The sequence below is a fragment of the Rhinatrema bivittatum genome, chromosome 4, assembly GCF_901001135.1.
Source record: "Rhinatrema bivittatum chromosome 4, aRhiBiv1.1, whole genome shotgun sequence".
Taxonomy (NCBI): domain Eukaryota; kingdom Metazoa; phylum Chordata; class Amphibia; order Gymnophiona; family Rhinatrematidae; genus Rhinatrema; species Rhinatrema bivittatum.
In genome coordinates this window covers 202,210,494-202,235,918 of record NC_042618.1, presented here as the reverse complement: position 1 = coordinate 202,235,918, position 25,425 = coordinate 202,210,494, and the positions used below count along the sequence as shown (strand labels likewise).

Sequence of the window (25,425 nt, the reverse complement as noted above, 5' to 3'; positions counted from 1 at the left end):
TGATACACACAGACAGACAGAATATCAAGTACCAAAATATATAATTAGAAGGCAGGTTCGAGAAAATTATGGCATGCTGTTATTAACATGGTAGTGGTCCTGGCCCCTCCTTAGAACTCCTTCTTTAATGGCCCCTTTATTATGACGGGGTATTAAAAACCCCTTCTTACTGTTTCTTCACATGGACTCCAGGATAAGTTTTAAATTCAAAGTGGGTGAAGGTTTATAGGATATGCTTTATACAAGGGAATAGAATGCCTGCGAATAGATTTGAACCAGGTCAGGGCTTTCTTAGCCCTGGATTGGTTGTTTTTTGCATGTGGACTGTATCCTGTTGGAGCATGGGAGATATATATAAGGACACCCCCTCCCATCCATTCTTTTTCATTTTCAATTTCCTGCAAATCGTTCACCCAGTTGTTTCTCCTTTTGCAATTTAAGTTGTTATGGTCTTTCTGTTCTTCTGCTTTTTCCTGACAGCATTTGCTTGAGATGATGATGCAATCCAATGCGAAGGTGAGTGAACAGTGTTTGGCAGCAGTAGGAGTGTCGGAGGCATCAGGAGGTATAGTGATTGGGCCTTCTCTGGTCAGTGGGGGCTTTTTGGATCCAGCGGGGGATAATGATGTAGAGGCTGCAAGTTGCCAGAGTTGGGCCTGCAGGTTGTGACGATTCTCAGACAAGTTGCGGTCCTGCTAGCGGCAGAGAGCAGAACACTCCAGGTCTGGATCATGGCAATGGCATGGCCTTTGTTAGCACTGGGCAACCGGAGCTGGGTGGCGCAGGGATGGAACTGAAGGGCATGTTGCATTAGTTGCTGGGCTCGGCGTTTGGGGATGATTCGCGTGTACTCGAGTGACGACTGATGGATGGGCAGTGCTCGGCTTCATCTAGTGCCTGGCCCAGTCCGTCACAATGTGAAGCTTGGAATGAGAGTGTGCCACCCCTGGCTACATCTGATAGCTCCAACAGTGGAATTGTGGCGTCAGAACCTCTGGTTGCTGCCCTGGTTCAGTGGATGGATCCAAGTGAGCTAAAGATCAAGGCATGGTGGAGGCTGGAGACAAGGGAAGGAAGAAGAGGTGTCATTTGTCCTGATCTTCTACTTCTTCTTTCTCATCTTTCTCAGTGGAGTTAGTGGGGCATGACAGGGGTGGAAGTTTGTTTGGCCTGAGACAGGACATAAGACCCCCTGATTTGGAAGCTTTGACAAGTCTTGAGGTACTCAAGATATAAATCTTTGCTTGACACAGGCGACTAATAAAGGTCAGGTTTTGGGCATCAGGAACAGGGTTCCGGGGAGCTTGGGGACTTCCTTTTGGGTACAGCTGGAAGCAGGAACAGCAATTAGATCCGGTGGTAAACTCGGAGGAAAAGGAGGGAGTCTTGATTTGTATTGGAGATTTAACAGTCCTCTTGTTTGTTCCTGGACTGTAAGTTCTGGCACGCCTGCTCCTTCTGTGGGTGGGGGGAAGGGGGGTCATCCAGCAAATAAATGCACCAAGCGTAATGTTGGCAGCCACAGTAGGGGAGGTAAACAATAACATTCTGTTGTGTGTTACCCCCACCCCGAGTTGCTAAATGGCTTGGCTGGAGTCTTATAAGGATGTTTCTTCACCTACGCTTTTATGGGAAGGTTTCTCTGTTGGTTTCATAATTCCATACATTAGGCCATGGTATGTGGGATGGGTGGGTGGGCAATTCCAGATTGGTGTCACATTTAGAGAATATAGCTTGAGTCAAGTTGTCTGCTGAACTGGAAATGGGTAGGATCATTGGATCATTTTCAAAGGCTCCTTTCCTTAGAATGAATTTGTCACCTTTGGTGGTGATACCCAAAAATGAGATAGGCAAATTCCTGAATCTCTCCTTCCTGCCCGGTTCTTCTGTGAAAGATTTTGTCCCTGACAATTTGTGTTCCATGCGTTACTCCTTCTTTGATGATGCGATATTGTTAGTGTAAAGAACCGGTCAGGGTGCTTTGATGGCCAAGGCAGAAACTGAATCTGCTTTTAGATTGCTTCCTCTCCACCCTGATTTTTTTCCTTTAATTGGCTTCTCTTTCCACGGTCAAAATTTTGTTGAACGCTGTGTTTGTTGATGGATTGCTCATTTTCTTGCACCTTACTTAAGAAGTTCAGTTTCTTTCTCCAGCGGGTTGTAATAGCTCGGAGCATCAAAGGAGCTGTGCTCAATTGCTGGCCATATTTTGTTTTAAACAAGCATTACATCTTGCTTAGATAAATAAAGGGCAAAACTATATTATAGAAACAAGAAAAGGACTAACAATGAAAATCATAAGTAGCATAAGCCCTAAATAAAATCCACAAGAAGGACTTATGAAACAAACTCTTCAAGAAAGAAGAAAAAAATAAGGAAAACACCTGATATATATACTCAAATGCATATTACAAATCTTAAGCTCTGGGGTGGATACTGAGTGATTTGTCTAGAAGATGCTTTAATTGAGATGGCTCATAAAAAACAAACCCACCACCATCTAATTTTATTAAACATTTAAGAACATAAGAAAATAAGAAATGCCATACTGGGTCAGACCAAGGGTCCATCAAGCCCAGCATCCTGTTTCCAACAGTGGCCAATCCAGGCCATAAGAACCTGGCAAGTCCCCCAAAACTAAGTCTATTCCATGTTACCACTGCTAGTAACAGCAGTGGTTATTATCTAGGTCAGTGGTTCTCAACCTTTTTTCTGTCGGGACACACCTGTCAGATGGTTCTCACATGCGTGACACATTGACCCATGATCGTCACGGGGCTAGATGTAAAAGTACAGTTTGCATCCACGGGAACCCCCCTGACCCACAATAATGGATGTAAAGCAGAATTATGACATTCCCCATACAACTCACCCTACAAAAAAGATATTCTGGTTCTGGTGTCATCTCAGTAACAGCAACTCAAACTCCTTCTACTTCCAGGCTCAATAGCCCTACTTATGGAAAGACAGCAGTTTACCACCAATGCATGTCCTCTTGAGAAAACACAACAAATAAGACTGATAAAATTCTTACATGCTAGTAAAATGTCTCATCTCGGTAACAGACACAGAACCGACCTAACATACTCCCAGGATCTGTAGTAATGCACATAAACTAATCCGCACACAGTTACACCTGTATTATGGAATACACTCAAACAGGAGCAACCCTATCTATGAAAAGGCAACACTAAAAATATTAAATCAGGCCCTAAAAACCAATACACCTCTTATTAGGAAAACAGAACTAGCAAGAGCTATAGATCCCCACACAGAAATAATTGTGAAACTATACTAATAAGCAGAATAAATGTTTCAAAACAGCTATGAACAGAATAACATCCAACAATTAAAAACTCATAAAAACTATTAAAAATTATCCAAACACCAATAAAATATTTCAAAAAAAGCAAACACATCACATAATATTAAATAATTAAAATGGCAGTCAATCAAGAAAAATAAACTTAAAAAGCCACCTTTACTTACCCCCTCCAGCAGCTCTCCTACGCCTCTTCCATACAGGCAGTAGCACATAGCAGAAGCAGCAGTAGAGGCTAAGCTCTATACTCATGGTCCTCTTCCTTAGTGCCCATGTCTCTCACACACACACCATACCAGTCATGCCCCCATGACCAGTTTCTGTCTCTCACACATGATGTGTACCTTTTCCATTTATAGGAATAAGATTTTCTTGTGGAAGGCTTTCATGAAGCAATCAGGACACGAGAAACCGAATCTGAAAGGTTAAGTGGTTGAAGAATTAACCTTTCAACATCCATGCTGTCAGGGACAAGGCCTGAACATTGGGATGGCGTAGGCATCCGTCGTTCTGAGTGATCAGAAGCGGGTGCGTTCCCAAGGGAATATGCCTGCGGATGGAGATATCCTGGAGTATGGGAAACCACACTTGGCGTGGCCAGTGAGGTGCTATCAGGATCATGGTTCCCTTGTCCTGACGGAGCTTCACGAGAGTCTTCAAGAGAAGAGGAAGTGGAGGGAATGCATAAAGCAGACCGCTACCAGCGAGAGGGAGAATGCATCTCTGGGCTGAGAGCGCTCGCTGCGAATGAGGGAGCAGTAATTGTCCACCTTGCGGTTCTGAGGGGGATGCAAAGAGGTCTATTTGGGGATGACCCCATTGCTGGAAGAGAGAGGTCGCTACGGAGGGATTGAGAGACCACTCGTGCGGTTGGAAGACACGACTCAGTTTGTCTGCCAAGACATTGTCCACTACCGGCAAATAGGTGGCCCTGAGGTACATCGAGTGGGAGAGCGCTTCCGCCCAAATCTGTGCAGCTTCCTGACACAGAAGGAAGGAGCCTGTGCCTCCCTGCTTGTTGATGAACCACATGGCCACCTGGTTGTCCGTCTGAATCAGGATGACGTGATTTGATAGGCAATCCTGAAAAGCACTGAGAGCATATCGCATCACTTGAAGCTCCAGGAAATTTATCTGGTGTTTGGCTTTCTCTGGAGACCAAAATCCTTGTGACTGCAGATCGTTCACATGAGCTCCCAAGCCGAGGTTGGAAGTGTCAGTGGTGAGAATGAGTTGAGGATCTGGCAGGTGAAAAGGCAGTTCTGATTTTTCCACCAGGTGTGAGACAGACGGAGTGTGACGGGGATGTGGACAATGGTTGACAGAGGCTGAGTCGCTTGAATCCATTGTGACCTCAGAGTCCAATGCATGACCTCTCATGGCCAGGCGGGCCATTGGTGTGAGATGGACTGAGGACGCCATGTGTCAGAGAAGGACAAGGAACTGTCGAGCTGTTGCTGTATACTGAGACTGCAACTGATGAGCGAGGGACACGAGGGTTTGCACTCGTTGTTGAGGTAGAAAGGCTTTTGCCTGTAAGGTGTCCAAGTCTGCCCCAATAAACTATAAGGTTTGAGATGGGACTAAATAAGATTTCTCGTAATTGACGAAAAATCCTAGAGAAAATAGAGTGTGTAGGGTCAAATCCAGGGACGATCGAGGGAATGGTAGCACCCGGTATTGATAGTGCTTTGGGCCTACTAAAAACCTGAGGTACTTGCGATGAGCTGGAGCTATCGCAATGTGGGTGTACGCATCCTGGAGGTCCAGAGAGCAGAGCCAGTCTCCTCTTTATAGAAGAGGTAGAAGCGAGCCCAGGGTTACCATCTTGAACTTTTCCCGTTGGAGGTACTTGTTGAGGGCACGTAGGTCCAGAATTGGACGAAGCCCCCTCCCCCCCCCCCCCCCCGGATTTTTTGGGGATCAAAAAGTACCGGGAATAGAACCCTAGGCCTTGTTGTGAAAGAGGGACGGGTTCTATTGCTCTTAACTGGAGAAGAAGGGAAACCTCTTGCTCCAGAGGGACAGAGTGGTCGGTTACTCTCCACGCTTGTAGAGGTGGTGATTCCGGGGGAAGAGCAAGAAAGTTCAGGTGGTAACCCTGAGCAATGATTGCTAGCATCCATTGGTCGGTTGTGATTGATTGCCACATGCCGTGAAAGTGGCACAATCGACCTCCCACTGGTATGCCTGGCAGAGGGATCAGGCTGCTGCTCTCCAAGGGAACGTCAAAAACCTGAAGCAGGCCCCGGCTGGGGAGCTGCTTGTGGCTTTTGCTTCAGGGGCTGGCGAGGCTGAGATTTCTGATAAGGCCTCGTAACTCGGGACCTTGTTGGTGGAGGATAGTATTTCCTTGGGCGGAAGAATGATTTCTTAGAGTCCTTCTTGAAGGGCTGTCTAGAAGGGAAGTCAGAAGGTATCGATGAGAGCTGTTTGAGGGTCTCATGATGGTCCTTTAATTCAGCCACTATTTGCTGAATCTGTTCACCGAACAGATTATCTCCTATACAGGGCAGGTCAGAGAGCCTGTCTTGTACTTCTGGGCGAAGGTCAGAAGACTTGAGCCAGGTCCAGCTTCTTGCCGAAATGGCAGTTGCAGACACTCTAGTGGAGGTGTCGAAGATATCGTAAGCTGTTCCTATCTCATGCTTTCCTGCCTCAAACTCCTTGTTGACAAGGGTTTGAAGATGTTCTTGAAATTGGTCAGGCAGGGTTTCAGAGAAGTCCTGTATTTGCTTGAAAATGACCCTGTTGTTTTGGGTCATGTACAGCTGGTAAGCAGCAATTCTGGAGATGAGCATGGCCCCTTGGAACACTCGTCGACCAATATTGTCTAGAAACTTGTGTTCCTTAACAGGAGGGGTAGATGAGTGAGGCTTCGTCCTTTTTGCTTTCTTTTGAGCCAATTCTTCCACAACTGAGAGGTGGTCGAGCTGAGATTTTTGAAAGCCGGGGGCTGACTGCACTAAATAGGTAGTGTCAGCTTTTCTATGGACTAGGGCAATGGATCCAGGGTTTTCCCAGTTCTTTTTGAGGAGGTCAAGAAGAACTTGATGAATGGGAATGGAAGTGATCACTTTAGGGGCATCCAGGAATGTTAGTCCTCAAATGTGGGTGACATCAGCAGATTAAGCCCCGCACAGAAAATGTCTGTCAAAGTTTCTAAAACAATCACTAAGCACACTGAGCATTCCCAGCATGCCACTATCCACGCGGAGTCCCTCTTCAGTCTCGTAATATAGAATTACACACAAAAATAAAATAACAAACCTAGGAGAAAACCAATTCCGCGGGGTGGTGAGCGGGATTCCTGAGGAATAACATCCTGCTGTCCTAGAACACCTGTTACAGGTAAGCAACTCTGCTTTCTCCTAAGACAAGTAGGATGGTAGTCCTCACATGTGAGTGAATATCTAGCTACAAGCTGCTCCTATATATACATGGGCCACACAGCGCTTAACTAGGCGCCAATGGACACAACAACCTAGTGCTGGAGGCAACAGAGGGAATCAGCCTGAACCTGAACAAGGGGCCTGAGGCAGGAAGAGTTGGGTTTAATTGTTGAAAAGGTTTCACAGGACCAACTGACCGAAATGGCTGTCATGTTGACTTTCTCCATTCAAGCAGTAGTGGGCTGTAAAGATGTGGACAGAACTCCATGTCACACCTTTGCAAATTTCATCCATGGGACAGCGCGTAAGTGGGCCACAGAGGCTGCCATGGCTCGAACAGAATGCGCCTTCACATGGCCGCCTAGCTGAAGACCTGCCTGTGTATAGCAGAAAGAGTTGCAGTCCGCTAGTCAATTGGACAAGGTCTGCTTGGATACATCAACCCGAATACATTTTTGTCGAAAGAAATGAAGAATTGCATGGATTGTCTGTGGCCTGCTGTTCGCTCCAGATAGAAGGCTAAGGCTCTATTGCAATCTAGGCTGTGCAGAGTCGGTTTACCTCAGTGTGAATTAGGCATAGGAAAGAAGGTTGGCAAGATGATTGACTGATTAAAGTGGAAATCAGTCACCACCTTCAGCAAGAACTTAGGGTGTGTGTGCGTAGAACCACCCGGTCATGAAAGAAATTTGTGTAGGGTAGATAGGTCACCAGAGCACGAAGTTCACAGACTCTGTGTGCCAAGGTGACCACCACCAGGAAAATGACCTTCCAGGTCAGGTACTTCAGGACACAAGAGAGCAAAGGCTCAAATAGAGGCAGCACTAGATGGGCCAAGAATACGTTGAGGTCCCAGGAAACTGCAGGGGGTCTGAGGGCAGGCTTCAACTGGAGAAGACACTGCATGAAACAGCCCACAAGAGGTGATTTCAGTGGTCCCTCAGAGATGTGCCTTGGTCTGGTAGCTGGGTTTCTCGGCATGGACTTAGCTGCTAGTTCAGCTGAAAAGCAGTGGGTGCAGGAGGCAGAGCGTGGCGGTGACAGCCCTCTCCCCCTGCAGCAGGAGACCATTTCTGAACTCAGCCAGTAAGCACTGAGCTCAGTTAAGGTTTTAAAAAAAAAAAAAAAAAAAAGAGAAGAGAAGTTTTACCCTTGAATCAGAGACAATTAGAGGGGTTTCAGGACTTCTTCTGGTCTCCGCGCTTCGCAGGCAGTACCAATGTTCGTTCCCATTCCCGTTGGAGTTGGGTAACTGGGCACCCTGGCGGGTTGAGCGGCCCACGTGGGCTAGGCCCCGTACTTAGGCTTTTTTCTTGCATGCCGCGTGGTAGGCCGCGGTAGTGTTTTTTTTTTTATGCTTTACATTTCTGCTTCCATCTTGCTGTGTGGCTCCTCGGGTTACCCAGCTCTGTGGACCACTACCAGATCCACGCTGTCTTGTGCCAGTTGCCAACATCTATCTCCGGCTTACCCCGTGCTGTGGACCACTACCAGAGCTACATCGCACAAAGCCTACCCAGAAGCAAGTATTCCCCAGGTTACCCTGCTCTGCGGACCACTACCGGAGAATCCATCCCAGGTCTTCCTACTCCAGGACTGAGTTTGCAAACCCGCTCCTCGGGTTTCTCTTTGCTGAGACCCCCGCCTGTCATGGAGAGTCCCCACAGGGCTCCACCCTGTGGGTGGAGTCAGCTCTCTCCACGACCCAAGGGCCCATAAACCAAGTTCAAACATAACAGGTTATATCTGATGACAATTACCATCAGAAATTAATTTTGATTCTCTGTTTATCTGGGCTAAGGAATTATTCATCTGAACAGGTGTTTACTTCACAGAGAATTTTTTCCCTTATTTATTTGTTCTTTTCCAGGAAAAAAATGTTCCTTTCACCCTTAGCTGTCATATATTTAAATCAGCGTTACTACTCAGTTTCACAGAATGGGAGCTTAGTGAATTTGAAATGTTTCACTCATACGCTCACTCTGTTTCAATTCTATAATTCAATCATTATTTAGAAATTAACTGTCCTATCCTGAGCCTAAACCTTACCTTTGGTTCAAATCTCTATACACACTCACTAAATCACTCACATTTATTCTCTGTCTCTCATATAATCATGTGCCTGTCCTTTCTGTGCATAACCTTGTGTTTTTACTGGCACCTTAGAGAAGTCTCAGAATAGAGATCAGGTATGACACCTTCTGCTCTCGCACTTACTGGATTCTAACTGACACAACTGTTCTGTCAACTTAGCATGAAACACTTGGGTTATCATAGATATGGTACACTAACAGCTTCCAGCAGCTCTTAGGTTCCAGCATGAGCTATAACATCCCCAATTAGCTGACAACTTTTACTGAGTGCTGGGGATGGGAACCCTACACTGTGACAGCGAACTTTACCATAAATTTTAGTTTTAAAGCATTTTCTCAGCTATTATATTTAGAAAAAAAATGTTGAGATCCAAGATGGCTGCTGCGATGTGAGCATGGACGCGACTGAGCTCCGTGTCTCTTAACGATTTGCCTTAAATTTCTTAAGATTTGCTTTCTTCTGGAATATTTTTCTATGCCACATACAAAACGAAAAGCAAGGATCCGTGAGGTCCTTGCTTCTACGCCAGAGACATCTTACCGCCAGACGCGAATTGAGGAAGCGTTCCAAGCAGTGCAGTTTGTGCCAGAGAGTGGGGCCGCTGGTGAAGTAAGCAGAGAGCGGCTGCCCTTCACCCTGGCCGAGGAAATATCACTTAGCCCCGGTGAGCCAACAACTCCTTCTATGCCCGGCAGACCCCCGGATGAAGGGGAGGTGGAACATCTGATGCAGGAGACGCCGATACTGCTAGTAGAAAAACCAGAAGACTCCCAGAGAAGAGGTATGGAATCCAGGCCTACTTCGGTGAGTTCTGTTAATTCAGACTCCAGGGAGAGAGCAGCAGAATCAGGGCTGGCTGAACCGGGCATTAAAGGCCTTCTAGACAAAGGAACAGGGGGAAAAGTATACAAGTAACGTTGAATTATCCCTTAAGAGTGCCTGAAAAAATAACGATTGAAGAAATTTGGAAAGCCCTGACTACAATGAATATGGCTATAATAGACCTGACAAATGTTGTTAAAGAAAATATGGGAAAGACTAATTCTTTGGAGGAAAAAATATTCATTGTGGAAAAATCCCTGGTAGAAAATGAAAAAGAAATTAAACAGATTAAAGAAGTACAAACTAATCTTATAAAATCAGAAACCTTTGTTGAAAGGAAGATGGATGTTATGGAAAATTTAATGAGAAGAAATAACCTCAGAATATTAAATTTTCCGAGAACAAAATGGATGCCATTGAAAGAACTGATAAAGAGTTACTTTATTAACATATTGGCTTATTAAAAAAAATGGTACCTGTTATTTCTAAACTATACTATCTACCAGGTAGACAGGAAAAAGAAAAAGAAGAATTACAGCAACGCGATGAATCTATGGGAAATATTACTCCTAAAGATAATTTAACAGAATTTTTGGAGAAGTCTTTTGAAGCAAAAATTGAAGACAGAGCAACAGTTTTTATTACTTTTCTCCAAACATCTGAAAGAGATGAAGTGTTAAGAAGAGCCTTTAAAAAGCAAACAGAGCTTTTTTATGGTTTTCAAATACGTGTCTTCCCAGATATAACGAAGAAAGTTCAAGAGAAAAGAAAAGAATTCCTGAAAATGAGGAATGAGATTGTGTCCAGGGGAGCCAAATTCTATCTTAGGTACCCCTGCCGCTGTGTGTTGATTTACCAAGATAACAGATACATTTTTACAGAGATGGATCAACTACGTGTATACTTGGACTCTCACTCCATATAGGTCTAGCAGAATAGGCTAAATGTGAATGTTAACTGCACTCTCACTTGTGTTAGCATAATTTGTTTTTGAAATTTATACCTATTAATCCGTTCTGAACTGGGTCTCCCTTTTTTTTTTCTTATAACGGTTGGAATGTGTTATACTGATGTTGTTTCCTGATTTGTTAGATTTGAGAATTTGGAGTTCTGTATAACAACCAAAATTTTCTTATATATGCTTCAATGTAATTTGAAAATCTGAAAATTTAATAAATAAAAAATTCAAAAAAAAAAAAAAAGTTACTCTTCCCCTTCTTTAACTTAACCACTAGGTTACACTGATGTTGGCTATTTCCCAGATCGGAAGCAGGGACACTGAAGGGACATTCTAAGTCAGAGAAGAGCTGCAGTGAAAGTAGCACCCCAGATGATTTTTGGACATTGAGTAAAGATTTCCTTTTTGCTTTGAAAAGAGGTTTTGTCACCCCCTCCTCTCCAGTGGAGACTGGGTTGCATAGCATAAACTCTGTGTAGGAACAGACTTTTCCCTCTAGAAGGTCACTAAGGACTAAGTTGGAGAAAAAGAAGGAAGAGAACTGGAGACCCACCACTGGGTCTCCCCCGAGGGACATGGCACAGGCTGGGTCAAAGGACAAACAACTGGGGACTCGGGTAGGGCTATTCTATATTCTTTGGGGACCCGATGCAGAGTAGGATTTTCCCCAAGTACCAGACTTTTTAGGCACTTAGAGCAGAAGTCGTATGATTTTGCCAAGGAACCAGAGTCAGAGACACTTTCACAGCAGGAAGAAGACAGCCCGCTGTAATCTCATTATATAAATATGGGCATTGATTTACCTTTTTACTGAATCAATAAATAATAATTTGAACACCCAACTCTGTGTCCCTGCAGCACTACAGTATCACAGAACACAAAAGGAATTACATATACTGTTGGGAAAAAAAATACACCTCCCCACCTGGGACATAAACATCGGCCTCCCCCCACAAAAAGAATCCACACCTTGGACAAATAGAGGAGGGAAAGAAGGATATCTGTGGAGCTATAAAATTCTTGTGTGCTCTTGAAGAAATATGTCACGTCAGAAAAAAGGGTTGCACATGTGACAATCAGGCCTATCCTGTAAAGTGCGGCCGCGTTTACCCTGCTCCTAAGCCGCTTTTAACTCACGTTCCGGCCGCGTTAGCCCTTCCTGCGATCCCGAATCCCCTTTAACCTACTCCTACCGCGTCCTAAATTCCCCAGGTAACCCCTTCCGCCCGCGGCATGTATATTGCATGCAAACGAGCGAATTAGCTCGATATTGCATGCAAACGAGCCAATTAGCTATTCCCCTAGCATCCCGTAACCCGCGCCCCGACTAACGCTACCTTTCCCTGCCGTTTTGTCGCGCGTTTAACCTGCAAACTTACCGCCTACCCTGACCCAGGCGGTAGAGGCATGGGTAAGGGTAGGTGGCAAGCTTTCCCCCAGCCCCCGCTCACCTGCCCCGGCCGCGATCATGGGTGCCGGTCTCCGTGGCAGCCCCAGTCCTCTCCCCTCCTCCCGAAGCCAAAAAAAAAAAAAGCTTTTTTTTTTTTTGGCTTCGGGAGGAGGGGAGAGGACTGGGGCTGCCACGGAGACCGCTTTCCCCCGTGCAAGTAAGTTGTTTCGCCGCTTGTCTCTTCTCCCCCCTCCCGGAGCAGGGCGCGAAAAGCTGCCTTGCTCCGGGAGGGGGGGGGGGGGGGGAGAGAACACAGCGGCGAATCAAAAAAATAAGCGAAAAAAACTTAAAAGCTAAAAGTAAGTTGCTTCGCCACTGTCATCTCTTCTCCCCCCCTCCCGGAGCAGGGCGCGAAAAGCAGCCTTGCTCCGGGAGGGGGGGGGGGAGAGATGACAGCGGCGAATCCAAAAAATAAGCGAAAAAAACTTAAAAGCTAAAAGTAAGTTGCTTCGCCACTGTCATCTCTTCTCCCCCCCTCCCGGAGCAGGGCGCGAAAAGCAGCCTTGCTCCGGTAGGGGGGGAGAGAGATGACAGCGGCGAAGCTTTCCCCCAGCCCGGACGCCGGCAAAAAACTTACTTTTTTGCAGCCATCAGCCCTGAGCAGGAACACGATCTGGCCTGCCTTAGCTCCTCCCGACAAGATGGCCGCCTGCACGGGGAAAGCGTGCAATTGGCCGCTGAAGACGTGACGTCACGACATCACGTCTTGAGCGGCCAATTGCACGCTTTCCCCGTGCAGGCGGCCATCTTGTTGGGAGGAGCTATGGGAGCCAGATCGTGTTCCTGCTCATGGCTGGCTGCAAAAAAGTAAGTTTTTTGCCGGCGTCCGGGCTGGGGGAAAGCTTCACCGTTGCTAGTGTCCCCCCTCCTCCCGGAGCAAGGCGGCTTTTCCGCCCTGCTCCGAGAGGAGGGGGGACACTGAAAAGTCGTTTCGCCGCTGTCTTCGCCGTTGCTTCTGCGCTGTCAGTGTCCCCCCTCCTCCCGGAGCAAGGCGGCTTTTCGCGCCCTGCTCCGAGAGGAGGGGGGACACTGACAAGTCGTTTCGCCGTTGCTTCTGCGCTGTCAGTGTCCCCCCTCCTCCCGGAGCAAGGCGGCTTTTCCGCCCTGCTCCGAGAGGAGGGGGGACACTGAAAAGTCGTTTCGCCGCTGTCTTCGCCGTTGCTTCGCCGCTGTCAGTGTCCCTCCTCCTCCCGGAGCAAGGCGGCTTTTCGCGCCCTGCTCCGAGAGGAGGGGGGACACTGACAAGTCATTTCGCCGTTGCTTCTGCGCTGTCAGTGTCCCCCCTCCTCCCGGAGCAAGGCGGCTTTTCGCGCCCTGCTCCGAGAGGAGGGGGGACACTGAAAAGTCGTTTCGCCACTGTCTTCGCCGTTGCTTCGCCGCTGTCTTCGCCGTTGCTTCGCCGCTGTCAGTGTCCCTCCTCCTCCCGGAGCAAGGCGGCTTTTCGCGCCCTGCTCCGAGAGGAGGGGGGACACTGACAAGTCGTTTCGCCGTTGCTTCTGCGCTGTCGCCACCGTTGCTTCCTGGTATCTGTCATTTCAAATGACATTTGAAATGACAGATACCAGCGTGCCGTGAAGCCTTAGGCCCGCGCACCCAGGATCCTGTATAGGCGCTCTATCCAGTATCCTGGGTTGCGCGGGCCTAAGGCTTTTCGGACGCGGCTTACATTTACATATAATTAGGCTTCAGGATCGAGCGGTAGGTGAGCTGCACTGTGCGGGCGGTAACCGCGGGTGCCGTAGGCACTAACGCAGCTCTTCCTACCGCTCGGTACTGGATAGGCCTGAATATTAACTATCTTGTGGCTATCAGATTTGAAAATATTCACATTTTGCTCTTAAAGTAAAAAAAAAAAAATGCAAAGGTAAAAATTAAGAAAGCTTCTGTCCTGTGAACATGTGATATTTTTTATTTTTAGAGTGAAAAATATTTTAGGATGAAAATATCCAACCACAATACAGAAACTTCTCTTTATTTCTTATTATCAGAAAGCGATAAAATCAGAAGTATTATGAAGACAGCAAGAATCATAGCAGATACCAAACCAATTAACCCTGCTGGCAAGATTTCAACAAGTCTAGCTCAAACAGGCCTCTGAATTGATAAAGGAGATTGAAAAAATATCACTGGGAACACTGGAAGAGAGGAGAGGCTGGCAGTAAAGCCTACTCAGGAAGTTATTTAACATTTGTTGTGGATCTTTTATAAAGACAAAGGGAAAACCCTGTCATAGGCAGTGGCTAATGTACCTGACATGCACAGTGACAAGTCTGACATGCCAGCATGCAAAGAAGCTAACAGTCTATGTATTCTTTTAATTGTATTTTATTAAGCTTCTTCATTTTCACTGATAGCTGAAGGTGAGTTACATTAAGGTATTGTAGGTATTTTCCCTGTCCCTGGAGGGCTTAGAATCTAAGGGACTCATTTACTAAGCATTTTTCCCATAAACACAGAATAGCAGAAAGGCCTTAGTAAATCAGGCCCTAACTTTTTATCTGAAGCAATAGAGGGTGAAGTGACCTGCCGAAGGTCAAAAGGAATGTCAGCTAGCTTTGATAGCTGGCTTCCCTGGTTTTCAGCCCACTGCTCTAACTACTAGGCCACTCGTTTACTCCACTTCTATCTAAAGATGTGCATGAGAATAAAACAAGCACAGGAATGTTGCAAAATCCAAACAGAAAGCATCAGTGTCATTCAGAAAAATCTGTCTAGCAAACAGATCTTGCAAGGTACCAATTACAAATGTAAAACAGCTCACAAATACCAATGTGACATCTTGAGGCCAATATTCAAGAAGCTGATTAGTTGAAAAGTTATCCGGCTAAAGATAACCAGATATTTTGTTCCATCTGTTCAGCTGAATAAATGTCCAGTTGAGCATACCTTCTTAAAGTTATCAGACTACCTGTAGACAGAAAACGTAAAAACCTAACCAGCTATGTTTGAATATAGCCATTTAAGTTTCTAAGTTATCCGGCCTTATGTGGCTAGACAACATGATACTTATCTGAATAAATAGCTTTTGAATATCTACCCCCTTGTTTTTCTTATAACAGGATTCCGTGAGATATTGCAACTGCTACTGTATTCAATGGATTTTCCTATGATATATGTCATTCACTGATAAGTTTTACATCTGTAAAATGATGCATGATAACCAGAAATGGTTGAAAGTCCTCCCAGAAAATTTTTTTTTTTTGCTGTTATCTAGTCTATTTTTTTAGGGTTCAGTGTGAGGATAATTTCAAAAGGATCTAGCCGCGTAACTAACAAACTATGGGCCTCATTTTTCAAAGCTATCGCGGGCTTGCGCTGTTAGCGCAAGCCCGCGATAGCTAACGAAAGTAGCGCAGGCCTGCGCTACTGAAATCGGGGCAGAGTCGGCCCTGGAAGAGGAGGAGTCGGGGGCGTCACCGGGGCCAACTCCGCGAGGACGGCGCGCACAGCGGAAAGGTAAGGCCCTTTTCGCTGGCTATTTCAAGCTCAATAACTACACCTTCTATGGTGTAGTTATTGGGCGCGATTAAAGTATCGCAGGCCTGCGATACTTTAGAAAATGAGGCCCTATATCTAGCTATCTAGTTTAAATAGAAGCTATATTTAGCCACGGGAAATACTAGGCCATCCAGGGGGCAGGGATAAGTCAGGGAAGCAAAAATATGCATCTATATTTGATTTTCCAATATATACACATATGTTCAAGCATATAGCCAACTCATAGATATTGCAGATACAAGGTCCGTGACTGCTTTTACTCCTATGAACCCTGTAGCAAATTTTCAAAGGGAAACTAAATGGGAGGTCTGTCTTTGAAAACTCACTACAAAGTACATGGCTACAAACATGCCTACAGACTTTATACTTGTATGGATTACTCAGAATTGCTCACATTTTATTTTGAATTTCTATTTTTGTAAATATATTTTTTGTTAAATGAGCAAATTTGCAGCCCTTTTATGAGAACATTTATCACATTAATATAACATGAAAGAAACCCTGTTGTGAAATGTTCCAAGATGGTGAACTATATTTCTTATCCTTCACTCTTTGTGGTGGTGAAATGTATGTAGTCGTTCTTGGATGTATTCACCTAATACTTTTTTTAATTGTAATTTTGTTTCCATTGTTAAAAATAAATACAGATAATCTCTCATCAATTTTGACCCACTTTCATGAATAAATTTGTGCTTCAGATTTCAACCCACATTTTACAGCACATATTACCACCAGCATATAAGAGAGATGTTAAAGTCATTCTCCAGGGTAGGCATTCAGATGACCAAAATGACAGGATCTGCACAGAGGTAACCTATTTACAGAACCACACCTGCTAAACAGCTCTGTGTAGCTAAATTAACCCCCCCCCCTCACACACACACACCAGATCATCTCTAAATATAAACAATGGGATGGGATGGAAGGTGAAACTTCCCTCAGATTAAGAAAGACCACTAGAGGTAGGGTCATGCTCACTCTATTGGAAACTTATTTTTCTCAACATCAACCCAATCAACATATCTGCAGAAGGTGACATTTGATACTAAACACACATAGGGCCTGATTTTCAAAAGCATTTACACACTTAAAATTGGGTTTTCATGTGTGGAACCTCAGCGGTAATCCCTCAGGCCTGAGGCAAAAACTTAGTGTCTCCAGCCTGTTAAAAGCACTTCTATCTTTATTTGGGCAATTACGGCAAACAAACATTAGTAGACTAGCTTATCTTCAAAACAGTGTACTCTCATTACTCACAGTTTAGTACTGCTCCCCTCAGTATTTACAGTTTCATTACAGCTCAGTGTTTGGACAGCATTATTCTGCAGGAATTACCTTCCTCCTAGAGACCCAGGCCTGGTCTGACTAACCCACCTGGCTCCCAAGTCTTATTCCTCCCCTGCTGGGCCCTGCCCACAAGAGTTCTCTCTCTTTAGGGGAATTAAGGTGGACCAGGCATCTAGCCTTGTCCTGTACAGGCTTAAGGGGCAAAATAGGGGCACTGCATCACAAAAGCCCACTTTACCCATGTTGGTAGGCTTTTGAAAATGGCTAGAATATATGCCATTGAATTGTCAATAGGTTTTGCCCGTGTTAAATGTACTTAACTCGAGTAAATGGCTTTTGAAAATTGCTTTGACAGTATGGTACATTTATATACATAACTTCTTTGAAAATTCACCCGATGGTTTATAACATACAGGGTCGGATTTTCAAAAGGTTACGCACGCAGGGCCTATTTTAAAAAGGCCCGGCGTCGTGCGTAAAGCCCTGGGACATGTGTAAGTCCCGGGGCTTTACAAAAGGGGTGTGGCTTGGGCGGGGCGGTCCGGGGGCAAGGCCATTGCCGCTGTGTCGAGGGATCGCATGCCGGCAGCGGCCTCGGAGGGAACGGAGGAAGGCAGCGCGGCTCAGCGCGCACAAGGTACACAATTGTGCACCCCCTTGCACGCGCCGACCCCGGATTTTATAACATGTGCGCGCATGTTATAAAATCGGGAGTACATGTGCGCGCGCCGGGTAGTGCGCACCCATGTAGGCCGCACGCGCATGTTATAAAATCTACTCCACATTGTCTATACATTATGACAATGGTAATTTTATTTTACTATATCGATTTTCTAAACAAAATCAAATCAATGCATAACAAAAATATAAACATCGATACAATAATTTTAAAACAAAATGCACATTGACAATCAAAAAATATAAACACAAAAAATAATAGACAAAATTTAAAAACATATCTCCTAAAATCTGCCCAACAAACCAAAGAAATCTCTCACTAAAATGTAATTTAACATAATTCAGTTAAAAACCTGTAGAAAGAACCGGGCTTTCAGAAGTTTCCTAAATGTAAGATAATGTTTCTTTGTTCTTAAATCAAAAGGAATGTTACTCCATATTAATGGTGCCTGATATTGGAACGCTATCTGCCTTGCATTTTCTAATCTTATTTCATGAGGGGATGGAAAAGTAAGCAATTCTAATTGTGATGATGGGAGGGTCCTAGATGATCTATAAGGAAGCAAAAGGTTAGATAAGTACATTGATACTAGTCTGAATACTGCTCTGTAAGACACGTAACTTTATACATAATTCTGTAACATACTGGCAGCCAGTGGGGTTCATACAATAATCATGTTACATGCTCAAATTTTGATAAACCAATGATTATCCTGGCCCCTGTGTTCTGTAAAAATTGCACCATCCTCATAAAAGTCTATAATACCCAAATATAGGGTATTACATTAATCCATACAAGATAATATAAATGCAAAGTTCAAAGTGGTAATATCAACAGTCTCGAAAAAACAAAAAAACAAAATCCCTTAAGCTTCCGAATCAATCGAAGTGAGCCTTCTTTAAAGGAACAAAGTTATATTTCATTACTTACGTGTAAACTTTTAGGACAAAATCTTTTTCTTCCTTCAGATCAGAGATGGACTGAAGCGCATCCATGAGGCTTAAGACTGCACAGCCATAAGGGCGACGGTAATGCAGGTGAGGAGGGCCCTTCTTATAGTCATTCAGCAACATGCGACCTACAATGCCCAACAAAATTAAAATGGAAAAGCTGCCTCTAACTGTCCTGAACTCTGCTGTAGGTGTATATAGAAAGAGAATATTACCATGGGGGGATGAAAATATTTTCTTAGTGAACACATGGTAACATGAATTAATTTAAAATAGATGGCATGAAAAAAGCAAAATCGCACATGAAATCTGAAAGATCTTCAGTAATATGGTGTGTGTGCGTGTGTAAAAATAATGAATATTTCATGGCAATCTGAAATTAATTCTATGGACATAATACCCATTTTTGGTCTAGGGAGCAAAGATACTAAAGCTTTGTTTCTACACTTTCACAGATGCCTGTATTTTCCCATGCATACCCTTTATTCCCTGCCTTCCACCCCACACAAGCTTCAATATTATTATAAAAGGTGCCATGGAGTCTTACTTTTATTAGGGTTCAATTTTCAAGTGCATGTGCAGGGTTAATTTCCATCCAGCTATGTGAAGATATCAATTAATTTCACTGAATCTTATATGAACTATATTCACTTTTTGTGGTAGGTAGGAGGTACTATTGCTTTAATTTCACTTCATCTCTCTATGCAGTGTTGGAAAGCTGCCTGAAGCACCTCCATTAGGAAACATTACTTCATTAAATAATACATATTTCTACAGAGTTCAGATACCACTGTAAACCTGAAAAGTAAACTGCTAATAATTTGAATTATTTTCTTTATACATTTCTCCAATTTCTTTGACCATTCCTTTTCCTCATGATGGCTCACTGGTGACTCAAATTACCTCTCTAACCGGGTCATTCATCAAAATGCGTTCATGCTAGCACGCAGCGTGAATGCAGTTTTGGAAGGGGTGGGATCAGGGAGGAGTTTGGGTGGGATTTAGGAAAATGAGAGGCAACATCGCACCATGCAATAGCAAAATGCGTGTTATCGCACGGTTTTAATGCTAGAAATAACTACACCTGTTTTCCTGGTGTTAGGCTGTGCGATATGCCCGAAATGGTCAATACGCAATCTGTAATACATTTTTAGAATTGCATTTTGGCCATTTCTGGGCTTGGGAAGGGAGAGGGGAGAAAGAGTGGAGTGGAGGAGAGAGAGAGAGCCTCTGGGGAGGTGCTCACAGTGTGCAACTATTTATATCTCAATAGGAGGGCCACCTAATAACTCGAGGTGAGGTGGTGGGGTTTTTTTTTAGAGTTTAGGAGCCAGTTTCTCATGTAGAGTGAGATATACGAACAGCACAGTACACCTTGGTGAAGATTTGATGTCATTTGGAGAGAGGAAAGTCTCATAAAGATGAAATTTTGTACTATGTTACCTCACCTTAGCTTGATGTTATAGAGTCCATCAAGCTAGAGTGAGAGAACATAGTAGAAATGGCATCTTTATGAGACTTTCCTCACTCCAAATAATATTAAATCTTCACCAGGTGTACAGTGCTGTTCATATGTCTCACTCTACACTAGAAACTGGCCCCTAAATCCTAAACCACCACCAACACCTCACCTCGAGCTATTAGATGGCCCTCCTATTGAGATATACATACTTGATTAATATGAAGAACTTGTAGATAGACTCAGTTTCTCTCTCTCAGCACAAGATGCGAAAATAAGAGTTATTGCATTTGTTATCACGTGGTGCGGTAATTCTAAAATTTCCCTAAACATGCCCCCCTATTTTTTTTTTTTATTGTGGGCGTTATCAATGCTTTACTAACGCATTTTGATGAATGTAGGGGTAAGAGTAGTGGTTCTCAGCTGTGTCATTGGGGCATGCCTGGCCAGTCTGGTTTTTAGGATATCCACAATGATTCTCCTTGAGAAACATCTGCATACAATGAAGGGACAATATGTACGTACCATATGCTTATTCATTCTGGATATTCTGAAAACTAGACTGGCTTGTGCCCAGGGCCAGATTTAGGTACAGACAACACAGATAAGTGCCTAGGATGCCAAAATTTGAAAGTGCTCCCAAACTCCTCCTTATGCTCTCGAATATACAAGGTCCTTAATTTACCACCCCCGATCTCTTCCTAAATATAGTGTTGCCTATTAATCACTATATTAAAATGTTAGAGGGAAAATCCCCTCTAAAACTATACTCCTCAGTACTGCTCTTCTGCCAGCAGGATCTGTTACCATTATCTTCCCTCTGACTCTGGAGCTTGAGCATATTGATAGCACCGTCCGATGGAATTTTGCCTGACATTGCACATTTTTCATTTATGCATTTCATGGATCATAGTCCATAGCAGTGAAACTAGGCAGTTGGATGAAGCACATCAAGGTTCAAAATAAACTTTAAAAAGTATATATTTACAAGAACTTCAATTGCCTTGACCAAATTCATTCTGTATTTCATTTTTGTGAAACTGATATCGATATAACATCAAGCTGACAGAAATATGACATTTTCAACATGGTAAACTAGCTATACAATGTAAGAATTTTTTTTTTTTTAAATGCATTGCTCGACTTGGAATTAGGTCCTTTTAAAATCCTACCTATTCGAATCACATGGGCTACGATGTACAAGTCTCTTTTCAAGTCCTTGCTGCTCAGGTCCTAATACATGGATAAAGAAGAGGAGAAAAAAAAACAGCAGATTAATCTGGATTAGAAAAGTATAATCACTGACAGCCTGAGATGGCTTCTTGTGTTTCAGAGCCTATATACTAAACATTGTTCCTCTAGACACAGAAAATAGGCTCAATGAATCAAAGTAAAACCTTTTGCAAACAAATATTAGCACGTTATTGCTTATTCTGGCATTTTCAGTATAAAAGGTGCTATGGCAAAGAACAGACCATGAATCACATCATTTGCAAGCACCTCCTTATAAGACTGGTTGGTGGACTGAACACCCTAAGTAACTTGGCCATGGAGAGGTGGAATGGCTTTGTAGACAAACATCACTAAATAAACAAACATATAGAGGCCAATGTTCAAAAACAGGGAAAATGGATAATTTATCCAGCTAAAGCTAGTTGGATAAGTTAGAATGTCCCTCCGGAAGAAGTGGTGAAGACTAAAACTGTGAAGGATTTCAAAGGGGCATGGGATTAAACACTGCGGATCCCTAAAAGGCTAGAGGATGGGAATAAATAAAAAAGCTTAACTGGCACGGAGCGGCAGATACTAGCCTTAAGAGAAACATGGGGGTAACCTGCACAAAGCGGCAGTTACTACCTTGGGAAGCTTGTGGGCAGACTAGATGGACCATTTTGGTCTTTTTCTGCCATCATTACTATGTTACTATAGTATCTGTGATACATCCCAGTGTGATATAGTATCAGTGATATCCCAGTGAATATCTCTGATTAAAGTTATCCTGTTAACAGTAGCCAGATAACTTTTAAACATAACCAATTATGCTTTTGAATATTGCTGGTTAGCTGAATAACTTTACACTTAACCAACTACTGTATATTCAACAGAATATAGTAAGTTACATACCTAGATCATGGGCTTTCAGGCCCTGACCAGTCCCCCTCTTGCCTCCCACCTGAGCTCCCAAGGTTCCTCTCCAAAGCGCCCATCTCATTATTTAAAAAATATAGGGGCCAGGGGTTGGTGCTGGTCTCTCCTCATCCACCCACCCCCTTTTCTTGGGTCCCATAGTGTTTTGTAAATCTATTTATCTTCAAAGCCCTTCTTCCTTCCCCCCACCCTTCCCTTTAACCTATATATTTATAACTAAAGTCCGCAACATTGGAGCCATTTTTAGACTCAGATCTATATCTCAAAACATTTCTTCTGTAGTAAAAACTTCATTCTATAAGATTCACCTGCTGAAACAGCTTAAACCACTACTGTTTCCCAATGATTTTCGGACAGCATTGCAAGCCCTAATCCTTACAAGTCTGGACAATTGTAATGCATTATACCTGGGAGTTCCAACTAATGCCTTACATCCTCTTCAATTAGTTCAAAATGATGCTGCTCGCATTCTTGTAAGTGCAAAATATCACGATCACATAACTCCTGTTCTTTGCTCACTACATTGGTTCCCTGTGTCACTACATATACAGTATAAAATTCTTACAAACATTCACAGGCTTATACATAAGCAATCCGCAATTTGGTTATGTTCCAGGCTATATATATATATATATATATATATATATCAACCCACAAGGCACCTCCGTTCCATGAATAAAAGTGCTCTTGAGGTTCCCTCAGTCAAACTAGCCAGGCTTGACCTTACTAGAAAGTGTGCCTTTTCAGTCACAGGTCCCACTCTTTGGAACTCTACACCAGACTCCCTAAGGCTATTATCAAACAAAGAAAAAAATTGAAAACCTACTTATGCTCCATTGCTTTTAAACAATCAGTGACAGACTGACTTCCTCTACTTTACACCTTAGAAGTCTGATGTAGCTATTGTCTCTCAATTTTGTCTTGTTATGCTATTTTGATTTTATGAGTTGCTCTTTTCTTATTTTAATATATCTTATGAGTTTTATATGTACTTTAATTATATATGTGACTCTGTAAACCGCTTTGAACTAACTCCATTGTAGAATGTGGTACATAATTTTTAAATAAAGGAAAATGTTTCTCTTCAGCCCAGATCATGGTAGCCTCCTACTGTGACCTGGGCCTGGCACCTCTGGCATCACTAAGCAGCTATAATAGAAGCGTATACTTTCAGTGTAGCTCCTAGAAGTGCTATGATGGAAGCCTGCAATGGAGGGTAAAGTGACTTGGCCTAGGTCACAAGAAGTGGTAGTGGGGTGAAAATATTATCAGACATTACAAAGCATAATAGGAATGACTGGAAGAAAATAAAAAACATGGAACTGGAAAAAGTTTATAGATGAGAAATGAAAGGATGACAAAAGAAGTCAGTTGGGCTCTCCGGTATTACAGCAGGAAGGAAAAATGGGCCGAAACTGAATAGTTGTGTCTCACATTCTTTTTTTTCTGGATTTGAAGTGAGGATGACAAATTAAGCTGCAGTGGTTCAGGGAATAAAAAAAACCCCAAAACTAACAGAGGTTTGAAAAAAGTTAAATTAATTACATATGTTTACCAACAAAATGCAATTTAAGGGATTCTGAAAGGAAAAAGAATGGACGGATTGGGACAAACTGCCACTGTTAAAGGCAGCAAGCATAGATACTAAAGGGGCAACATTTTGGGGAAGAGGAATACAGCCTATTTTTTGGACTCCACTTTAACCAGGTGGAAACTGGCTGCTGGTGCTGTTTAAAAAGGAGATATAAACTAGATCATGGGGGAAAGCTGACAGATGCTCAGGAGTGCATGGTTCAGACTTAGGTACCTTTAAAAGAATGCTGGCACAGTGCGGAAGTTAGAATATTCCAACAGAGATGTTGTTACAGAGACAGAAGTAGCCTGGGTGCATTTAAATAAAGAGCAGACAGAGATACATAATTCCAAACTACCCATTTTAATTTCTACGCAGGTTATGAACACATTTAAAAAACACACTTAGAATTTTCTCTGTATGCAAGAGTGAGAAGCCTAAAAAATATTATTTCATCAAATTTAAAGCGCCTCCCTATCAGACAGCTGCTCAAAGTGATGTATAAAATATTTTGAACTTAATATGAGAGCCTCAGAGTTGTTGGGTATGATCTGCATAGAAAAGAATGCACTGTTGCTTACCTGTAACAGGTGCTTTCTGAGGACAGCAAGATGTCAGTCCTCACACATCAGATGGAGCCCAGCAAGGAAAACTTATGTCAACATTTCTAGAACTTTGACTGAGCCTCATTGAGCATGCTCAGCATGAATTATACCACACGTCCTTGGGCCCCATGTTTGTGTTTAGGCTCCCCCACCCCATTACCAACAGAACTAGTTGTTGTTGTTGTGCCTGTTGGCACTTATTTTGGTATTTTGTTGGTCCCTTTTTATGTTGGGAGGTAGCCTGTAGCTAGGGATTCACCCATGTGTGAGGACTGCCATCCTGATTGTCCTCGAAGAAAGCAGAGTTGCTTACTTGTTTGCAGCGGAGATGCTCAACTGATTACTATCAAAAGAAACAAACAGTTGGGTGGACTGTCTATGGGCTTCTGCCCACTCCAGATAGAAGGCTCAGGCTCTTTTGCAGCCCAAACTATGCAGGGTTTATTTGCCTTGGTGCAAATTGTCCTGGGAAAGAATGTTGGCAGGATGATGGATTAGTTAAGATGGAAGTCTGATACCACCTTAGGCAGACCACCCTATCATGGATAAACATATCGTGTAAGGTGGATAAGTCACTAAGGCCTGGAGCTCGTTGATCCTGTGTGATGAAGTGACCACCACCAAAAATATGGCCTTCCAAGTTCAGGTACAGGAGTGCAGCAGTTCAAAGGGAGCTTTCATCAGATAATCTAAGATCACATTGAGATCCCAAGACATAGTGGGAGGCCTTAGGGGAGGCTTCAACTGAAGCAGGCTGGCATGAAATGTACAACTATAGGCTGTACAGAGATGAGCGTACCATCTCCACAATGGTGGTTTGCGCCAATTGCATTTAAATGAATTCTAACGGAGTTGGTCTTCAAACCAGTCTCTAATAGATGCAGAAGGGCACCAACGACATAGGACAATGTGGGAGGGAGGTTCTGGAAATCAAATTTAGGCTCTAAGGTAGAAAGCTTAAATCCAGAACCTCCAGGGTAACATTCTCTGAAATGCTCCCTGTTCCACGCGCAGGTCCCCAGAAGAAGGCAGAGCTCTGGAGTCTCAATGCATGGATGAGACGATGGTGCAAGGAAGAGGGATTTAGTTTTGTAAGGAACTGGGGAACCTTTTGGGGAAGGGGGAGTCTCTTCCGAACGGATAGGCTCCACCTTAACCAGGGTGGAACCAGATTGCTGGCGTTAACCT

General features: G+C 43.6%; 1 protein-coding gene across 4 annotated transcripts in view; it reads right to left on the bottom strand.

Annotated features, from left to right (window-relative positions):
* The window catches only part of DOCK3 (dedicator of cytokinesis 3), a 1,203,328-nt gene that overhangs the window by 542,593 nt on the left and 635,310 nt on the right, over positions 1 to 25,425 (bottom strand). For all 4 annotated transcript variants that reach the window (XM_029599541.1, XM_029599543.1, XM_029599542.1 and 1 more), the window contains 2 exons: positions 21,084 to 21,144; positions 18,433 to 18,580 (listed from right to left, as the gene is read on the bottom strand). In XM_029599541.1, coding sequence (XP_029455401.1) covers positions 18,433 to 18,580; positions 21,084 to 21,144 — 209 coding nt within the window. The remainder of the gene's footprint in view (positions 1 to 18,432; positions 18,581 to 21,083; positions 21,145 to 25,425) is intronic.